Source organism: Trichoplax adhaerens, genomic scaffold (assembly GCF_000150275.1).
Source record: "Trichoplax adhaerens TRIADscaffold_4 genomic scaffold, whole genome shotgun sequence".
Taxonomy (NCBI): domain Eukaryota; kingdom Metazoa; phylum Placozoa; class Uniplacotomia; order Trichoplacea; family Trichoplacidae; genus Trichoplax; species Trichoplax adhaerens.
Genome location: NW_002060946.1, coordinates 5,276,999 through 5,286,952, shown reverse-complemented (window position 1 = coordinate 5,286,952; position 9,954 = coordinate 5,276,999). Strand labels below are relative to the sequence as shown.

The 9,954-nt window shown below is 35.3% G+C and overlaps 1 protein-coding gene across 1 annotated transcript in view; it reads right to left on the bottom strand.

Annotated features, from left to right (window-relative positions):
• Positions 1 to 9,170: 9,170 nt before the first annotated feature.
• Positions 9,171 to 9,954, bottom strand: part of TRIADDRAFT_55793 (uncharacterized protein) — a gene marked incomplete at both ends in the record, with an annotated part of 5,101 nt that continues 4,317 nt past the window's right edge. Inside the window, one exon of the mRNA XM_002111563.1 lies at positions 9,171 to 9,894. Coding sequence (XP_002111599.1) covers positions 9,171 to 9,894 — 724 coding nt within the window. The remainder of the gene's footprint in view (positions 9,895 to 9,954) is intronic.

Here is a 9,954-nt window from a genome sequence, read left to right as displayed (position 1 = left end):
ATCTAAAAAATGTGTACAAAGCAATACTATACTTAAATTTATATGTTACATTAAAGTAATATATGAGATGATTAGAAATAAAAATACAATATTTACGAAATGCCCTACTTTGTCGAGCACGTTCATCAACTCTTAGGTCAGATGAACGATTAGATTGTATAGGTCTGCACATGTTTAACGGGACAATAACTTCTTTGCTAGTCTTAGAGTATATATACTTAGCCACAGCTGTAATCAACTCTTGACCATAAATTGCTGATTCCTAATAAATAATAAATATGCGATCGATAGAAAAGATAGTAATAATTAATCTTAATGATAAATGTAATGGTATTGATATCAGAAATGATTTCAGTTAAGGATTAAAGAAGGTATGTTTTATTTCCAAATTTATATACTTTGTGCTACAATACTATACGGAGGGAAATGCCTTACTTTCTCGAGCTTAACAGTGACGAAAATATTGACACCATCATTAATCGAATGGGATAGTTTTTGACGTTCCATGAAATCAAGTTCATCTAATGTTCGCATTTTAGTTACTTCCCCATATTTATTATTGCTATCCAGGATCGCGATACGCTTACCAATTGCAACTGAATCTAGTAGCTGTAATGTTGATTCGGTGGTAATTGAAGATGCCTCTTGGTTTGATTTCACAGATTGCTTTTTAGTTTCTGTTTTAATCGTATTATTATTACCGCCTTTAGAAATATTTTTTCGACGCCAGACATCTTCTGGTAGATTTTCCAATCTACTCGATTTAAAATCTCTTGGAATGTCAATATCGGTACTGCCTTGATAACTTCTAATTTCATTGACCGATTCGCTATTATCGACAAAGATAAAGTCATACGGCACAACAACTGTGTGTTTATCTTTATTAGATAAACCTGTCCGACGTATCTCATAAATGTGTCTTAGTTCAATCTATTGTTATAATTAAAAAATAGAAATATTGCATGTAATTGTTGCAATTATGTCAACGTTTTATTTGTTTTGAAATCTAGAACTTACCACTTCGATGACCGCTTCATTACTTTCAGTGCGACAGCTAACAACAGTGCCACGGTAAAGTGTGCTATTTAAAACAACCAATACTGGATAACCATAGTGAAGGTGCTGTGGATTAACATTAGTAAGACCTTTCGTAACCGTGATAACGTTTGACATGGATTCAGGCCGGCTGTTACTTTTGCTGTTAGCTGCCGTCGCAATACCACCATATAGACTTTGATCAACCTATTCCATTCATTGATACGAATAAAATTTTTTGAACAAAAACATATGATTAAAGGCGTCATTGTGACTATGTCACTGCAAGTAACGTAAATTGAACGTTTTCAGATATTACTAGACATACGCTAGGGGTTACACAGAAACGGATTAAAGACTGCTAGCAAACCTCACGAATTTTAGGTTGATTATTCCTTGTATTATCCGACGTCACAGATATTCCCGTCTCCTATTTTTATAGTGAAGGTATACAAATTATGTTATTATGTATATATAAGCAACATAGTTGTAATTCAATCGCATGCCAATGCTCATGGCGGTCCTTTGTAATTAAGCAATGATTCTCTACCTTTGATCGCTTCAACATTCTTTGTACTTCAGTGTCATCTATCGATGAACTCGGAAGTTGCCGTGAGTATGAGTTGTTATCCCCAAGTCTTGGTAAAGTTTTACTACGTTCATATTGCTTGACATGGTCATTATATTGCGTTCGTAGGCTTTCCTGATGAGTTAAATTTTCAGCATGTCTTGTTGCCTATCGAGCATGTGTCAATCAATAAATAGTAAGTATTGATCGCTACTGTATGAATTATGTAAATATTAGAATAAATTTATATGTTGGTGTAAGTATACTACTAGTACAGCTACTAAAGTAATGTTTCGAAGAATCACCAGCACAATTAGTTGAGGATAATATTACTTAAAAGTCAGTACATGTAAAGCAATACTTGGATGATATGTTGACCTTAAATACTATAAACTACTGCTATTGTGTACGATTATCCTATATAGTAGCTGAGGTCTAGTAAAGTAGCATCATTATTTTTTGTAAAGTGCAAAATGAAATGGTGCTTAGCATAACGCGATGAGTAAGTTGAGCTAAAGGTATGAATCGATAGTAGTCAACATTATATTACGAGTACATTATGCGCAAGCATTGTCAGCAAGGGCTATACTAGTCCTTGAAATAGTTCAAATTGTTTCAACTAGATTAGCCTACGTAGCAGGATTGGAGTGTAGTGATACACCCATATTTGAAATACGGTTAGCTATATTTGATATAGTTAGGTTGCTTTGAATAGATATGACCGTGAAGTTAATATTAGATGATTGCTAACTACTATATTAGAAATTGTTGATGACTAATAGTAGCCAGTTGACTAATTATGGTACAAGATTTATCTAGCTAGAAACACTGTAATTGTTAAGATGCTCTTCGAAGAAAGGGGCTAGACGTTAATAGAAGAGTAGTGACATCTTAAGTAAAATGATTTAGATTGTAGAAAATAATAATGTACGATTAGAGAAAAGTGTTTTGTTTGATAATCAATTCCTGTCTGATTGTTGATTAATCAAGTTGCTATAAATGGATTGAAGGAAAGGTTTCTAAGAAGTGTAGAGATGAGCTCACAGAAGAGAAGAGACTTCACTTCGCTTTGAGGTCGGAATACTTTCGATTTTAGACTAGATTCTTGTAGTAATTAATTATTGCTCTGCTATTGCTAAAAGCTTGTAATAAAAGCCTTTTAGAAAATACCGTTTGACTAAGATAGTTATTGTCAGACACATTTATTACATGGAGCTAACATTTTCATCGACTTCCATCGTCCTACGAGGTATTTCAGGGTATGCCATGGGAAAGATTTGATCATTGCGGTTGCGATTACGCGTACATAAATTATCAGCATCAGTTTTATCCAAAGTTTGCTCGTCATTATAATTATTTATTTTGCTTGAATGTCGTTGATTTTGATCAGTCTGAGACTTGGTAGCACTTAAAAATACAACTTTATCGGCAGGAAAGTCATACAATCTTGCCGCCGTGTCAATATCATGGATAGGCTAAAATAGTGGAGCAAACAAAGATTAAAACACACTTACTATGAGCAAAACAGTCAATGGTGAGAGCAAATGAATCAAATAATAATTACTTAATAATTTTTTATTTGCATTCAAAACTGACTGGTAAAGTAATTTACTCTACAGTAGAATAATAACGGTAGTGTGTCACTTTTATTAGAGGTCAAAGTTTCAGGGCTAACATTAAACTTACCTCCTACTGTATTTAACATTCATTCGCTAGCAACTACGTAGCATTTGAATACATGTAGTCAAGCTGCAAAATAATTGAGGGATCCTAGTTGCATGACGATACTAACTATCTAAGGTTAGCCCTATACAGTACATACAGTAAGATCGAGAAGTCTATTGGTGATAGAGCTTTCGATCAATAGGTAGAAGGGTTTATGGACAATATAATGAGGGATCCTAGTTGCATGATGATACTAACTATCTAAGGTTAGCCCTATACAGTACATACAGTAAGATCGAGGAGTCTATTGGTGATAGAGCTTTCGATCAATAGGTAGAAAGGTTTATGGGCAAGAGGCAGGAAAATAGCCGTTTCAAAAGTAGAGTCAATTGTAGATTGGCCATTAGCATGTTGCAGATCGAGTTTTAATATTTGTATTACCTGACTGACTCGAATGACTAGATGCATCTTTTTATTTTTGGCCGGCAGGATATCTGAGATTTGATAAAGTTGGTATAAATGTTTGCCATGAGTGATATCAATCCAATCACCAATTTCAGCATTGATCACTTTATCGAGTGTTTCTGTATATACTTTCTGTCGTTCGTTCACATCGCGAATACCAAGTAATATAGCAGCTTCGACGATAGATAGACGGTTAGTACAATGATCTATAACTTTACCCACGGTTTTAATTATCTTGGGTGTCTTGAGGCTTTCGATCTTCAATTTAAGTTGATATGGTGATCGGAAATTTCCTGCCTGATGTAATCGATAACCTCTCCTGGTCGATTGATCCATGGATAATATATCGCCAGGTGAAATAATGTAATGATTATAACTGGCGGTGTCAACTACAGTAGCTATCGTTTCAAACGCTTCTATTACATAATAATATTTTTTCCCATTGGCAATGCGTTCCAATTCATCTTTATATCGATTAGCGGCCATCTTGAAAGAAGTGAAGTAGGACTCTTGCCTGTCGACTACAAGCTTTGGGATGCTCGTCTATCGTGACTGGTTGGAAAGACTTTAATGCCTGTAGTAGAACGCCATGATGGTCATCATTACTTTCTTTTTAGTCTGCATTGGAGGAGCAAAGTGGGTCTCTTTTTCTAGTCTAAACTTGTACAATAATTCAATCGTCTATCAGTTGGTTAGCAGAATACAAGAACAAATGATAGGACAAGCTCTTCTCCTATCTTGACCTTCTCGATCAAAGCAAACCGTTTTGGAGAATGATTTTGATGGTGAATTGCGTTCTTTTTCAATCGCCAATGGAAACGTTTGAATAGTGGATTTGAATGCAACACGGTGTTAATGTACCCCCGAATGATCCAATAATATCCTTCAAGCTTTTTCAAAGCTTATTGATACAAGCATGGATAGAGATCCAATTCGTTGCCTAGTGTATTTTTCCACCCAGTTTGTCTATCCAATCCAATCAAGTTGTAACAGTAAATCAAATCTACCGGAATCAATTTCGACCACTAAGTTCAATCCACTGGGTAAATCCCCATACAGTAGCAATAGCAGTCCCTGCTGTCTTCCTTACCCTACTCAGTGCATGCTTGGCGTAGCAGCCAATTGCAACCACTTCCACTAGTCCCCCGCCCGATCGTCAACATCAAGACTATGTGGAACATCTTGGTACCGGACCTGGTACTGTGCCCAACCGAACTCCATGGAATGATGTCATATCATGTAGTATCTCGACATTGGTACTCTATCAGACTTGATTCTGCCTGCAGACTTTTCTAAATTATCCTCCATGCTACTGCTAGCTTTCTCCAACTCCATGCTACTTCTTTCCTCGCTGATAGTACTACTACCCATAAAGAGATGCAAGAAAATATCATTGACATATTTCTACCAGTCCATGCTCGCTCTTTAGCAGTTACTGATAGTACTACTATCCATAAAGAGATAGAAGAAAATATCAGATATACTGTATATTTCTACAAGTTCATGCTAGTTCTTTAGCAGTCGCTGATAGTACTACTATCCATAAAGAGATAGAAGAAAATATCAGATATACTGTATATTTCTACAAGTTCATGCTAGTAGCAATCGCTGATCGTACTACTACCCATAGAGATACAACAAAATATCAGATAAACAGTTTATTTCTACAAGTTCATGCTAGTAGCAATCGCTGATCGTACTACTACTCATAGAAAGATACAAGAAAATATCAGATGTACAGTATATTTCTACAAGTCCATGCTAGCTCTTTAGCAGTCGCGCTGATAGACTACCACTCATGGAGAGTTCCAAGAAAATAGCAGATATATATGCACAGCATTCAAGTTTATGCTCGCTCTTTAGTACTCGCTGATAGTACTACTACCCATAGAGAGATACAAGAAAATATCAGATAGATATGTATATGTGACAGTCCATGTAATTGCCCAGACCCTTACATGGACCGTTGGCATATACCAGTTCATGCTCGCTCTTTATTAGTCACCGATAGTGCTACTACCCATAGAGAGATACAAGAAAATATCAGATATAGTGTTTATTTCTACAAGTTCATGCTAGTTCTTTAGCAGTCGCTGATAGTACTACTATCCATAAAGAGATAGAACAAAATATCAGATATACTGTATATTTCTACAAGTTCATGCTAGTTCTTTAGCAGTCGCTGATAGTACTACTATCCATAAAGAGATAGAACAAAATATCAGATATACTGTACGTTTCTACAAGTTCATGCTAGTAGCAATCGCTGATCGTACTACTACCCATAGAGGTACAACAAAATATCAGATATACAGTTTATTTCTACAAGTTCATGCTAGTAGCAATCGCTGATCGTACTACTACCCATAGAGATACAACAAAATATCAGATATACTGTATATTTCTACAAGTTCATGCTAGTAGCAATCGCTGATCGTACTATTACCCATAGAGATACAAGAAAATATCAGATATAGTGTTTATTTCTACAAGTTCATGCTAGTTCTTTAGCAGTTGCTGATAGCACTACTACCCATAGAGAGATACAAGAAAATATCAAATGCATATGGCTACAAGTCCATGTTACTTCTTTACTCGCTGATAGTACTACTACCACCCATAAAGAGATGCAAGAAAATATCACATACATATTTCTATCAGTCCATGCTCGCTCTTTAGCAGTTGCTGATAGTACGCCGTAACAGTACTACTACCCATAGAGAGATACAAGAAAGTATCAGATGCATATGGCTACAAGTCCATGCTACTTCTTTACTCGCTGATAGTACTACTACCTATAAAGAGATACAAGAAAATATCAGATAAATATTTCTACCAGTCCATGCTCGCTCTGTAAACTCTGCTTGTTACCTTGTAGTTCGTAGGCAATCCTAGATATCGTACAATACTATTTACGGCTTATCTACTATACTAGATTAAGATCATATGTTATAAATGTTCACCTGCATTAGGATATGGTATTAAAGTTATGTTCGTACTAGAGCTGATTTGTTGTCACAGTTCTTACGTCTAGTTAACGTGTGTATGATATCGCGCTTGGCATGTACTTCCAATAAAGTAGACTAAAGGAAAGCTCAAAGTCTCAGATTCTTGACCTCGTTACAAGTACTACTACCCATAGAGATACAACAAAATATCAGATATACTGTATATTTCTACAAGTTCATGCTAGTAGCAATCGCTGATCGTACTACTACCCATAGAGATACAAGAAAATATCAGATATACAGTTTATTTCTACAAGTTCATGCTAGTAGCAATCGCTGATCGTACTACTACCCATAGAGATACAAGAAAATAAATATCAGATAGAGTGTTTATTTCTACAAGTTCATGCTAGTAGCAATCGCTGATCGTACTACTACTCATAGAAAGATACAAGAAAATATTAGATGTACAGTATATTTCTACAAGTCCATGCTAGCTCTTTAGCAGTCGCGCTGATAGACTACCACTCATGGAGAGTTCCAAGAAAATAGCAGATATATATGTACAGCATTCAAGTTCATGCTCGCTCTTTAGTACTCGCTGATAGTACTACTACCCATAGAGAGATACAAGAAAATATCAGATATATATGTATATGTGACGGTCCATGTAATTGCCCAGACCCTTACATGGACTGTAGGCATATACAAGTTCATGCTCGCTCTTTATTAGTCACCGATAGTGCTACTACCCATAGAGAGATACAAGAAATTATCAGATATACTGTATAATTTCTACAAGTTCATGGTAGTACGTTAATAATCGCTGATAGTACTACTAGCCATAGAGAGGTACAAGAAAATATCAGATATTAAAAGCTGCACTATAGCTGAACACCTTTCAACCAGTATACAACTGTTGGTTGGATAGGTTTTAGCCGCGGCCCGGTAGAGGTAAAAGAAAAAAGACTTTTTCTTCCCATAGATAGAACTCAGTCATAGTAACCCCATTACTCATGCTCACGTCAGTTGAAAGCACAGTAAAACCACACTGGTATTGAGAGCAGAGGATAGCATGTTAATAGGGACTTTGGACAGGAATTTTCTCTTTTTAGAAGTTCCTGGTATTGATGACCAGAGGGCCAGGCGAAAAAAAAAAACTCCATGCAATGGATGATTTACTATTGTACTAGATGCAAATTTTCCTGTATTATTTCTTAATGTCACTAAAGAGCTTAAAGGCGATGATAGCGAAATCCTTCATAATTTCTGCGAGAAGCTTGAAGTGTAATTTTCACTAATTCTAATCACTAATTAATTGTTATGCCTTCCCTCTCGGTCATCGTTTCGTTTCTCTCTATGAAAGTAAGTAACGATGACACAGAGAGAATTATGCGGTAGCTACAGTTGTAGGCTGAACATACTGTAATTTATTAGACGAACCAAGTTGACGTAATAAGATGATACATCATCAGAATTACTAGTTCTTATTCTAATAGTTTGATTTTTATCATCACTAATGAATCTGTAATATGCAAGCAAACGAAATTAGAAATTGCTTCAGTACGATGCTAACCTAAGTAATGAACTAAATCATAATAATTCAATACAATTCGCAGTGGAACAACAGAGGGAATTGGACGTGATATCGTTCAAAACTTCCCGTAAGAAATGTTACTCGACGTAGAGATTGTACTTTAGGAGTTTAATGCGCCATCAAGCTGTAACCTTTACTTTCTATACGAAACCTGCTGAGTGGAGGTTTCTTTGAAGCTGAATATACGAGAAAGAAATAAAAGGGATGAAAACTTTCAAACGGTATATTCTTAACTGAGCTTGTCAATTACATTAGAATTTCAAGTAGTCATTTTGGTATCATGGAGCCAATTTCACATTATAAAATTAATCTGCTTGTGCAAGATGAAGTGGAGTCTGTACTGTAACTACTTTATTCATTAATGATAGATCAATAGTCCACTATTCAAGTTTTCTTTCAGTTTCTACTTCATTTCCATCGCTACTCAATATTTGCGTATAGTATATAATGTTGCAGTTGAGTGCGGGTATAACTGGTAAAGTGTTCAAAATGGAACACAATCGTAAGTTAAAGCTAGAGTTTAGTAATACCACCTATTTTGGCCTCCGTCATGGACTATTCGATAATAAAAGCGATATTTCTAGTGCAGTAGTCCTTGCCTTCGTCAAGCAAAATCAAGTTCGTTGAATATCAAGCACCGTGGTGCGTATTCACATCATTAATGGATAATTTATTACCGTTTTATACGCGTACATACACAAATATGAACCGGCGGCCATCAGTTGCTTGCTAGTACAATATTGATATGCACTATAATAATATTAATCACAAATATATTATATAGCATTTTGGAATAGAGAAACAATAGTGCAGGATAATTTTACATTAATTGCCTCTATTTGCGTACTAATTCAATTTTAACTTGGTAGAGCACAGGCATGCTAATAAATTACTATTGCAAATTTTCATCAGGCAATTTAAACCAAAATTTTAAATAATTCATGCTACTGAATGCTTGATTGCAATTATCACAATGGATGTCTTTGTACTGAATTTTTTGATCTTTACTTGCTTCTAAGGTGTTGATAACATTGCCTAGATTAATAAAATTATTGCAAACTTTTTGCTTCATTTCATCGTCAAGATGATCTTGATTAGTCTGACAAATGCATGGACATAAAAAATAAAGTGAATACTGTTTTTTCATGCTAGCATTCCATTTTTTAAGCAATTTTACAAGTTGTTTTTCAACATGAACTCGTGCTGCAATTCCAATCCCGTTGGTAATCATTTTATCATCAATTTCTCGTTTGGATTCATTCTTATTCACTGGACGAAATAATATCTGTAATCCAACATGAATGCCTTCTTTTTTTATTATTAAAGAAACTTGCGTAGCTATGGAATAGATAACGCAATTTCTATATAGCTTGGGGTTGGTATTCCATTTCCGTAAGCAACATGTTAGTAAACGATAAAATGTAATATCAGGTATTTCATCTTTGAACTTTATCTTTAACCAAACAGATTGTATGCAATCTTGTGGATATAATTCCTCATCTGTTGGCAAACTAATGTTACTCATGGTACATGGCGCATAATAATACTTGGCTTTATCTTTATGCCGCCCTTTAGCATTAGTTTCTTTACCCGATTCTTTACTTTCTGCTTGACTGCTTTGCTGACAAATTAAGTCAAGATGTTGCATCACAGCTAAAGCGATATCTTTTCTCGTA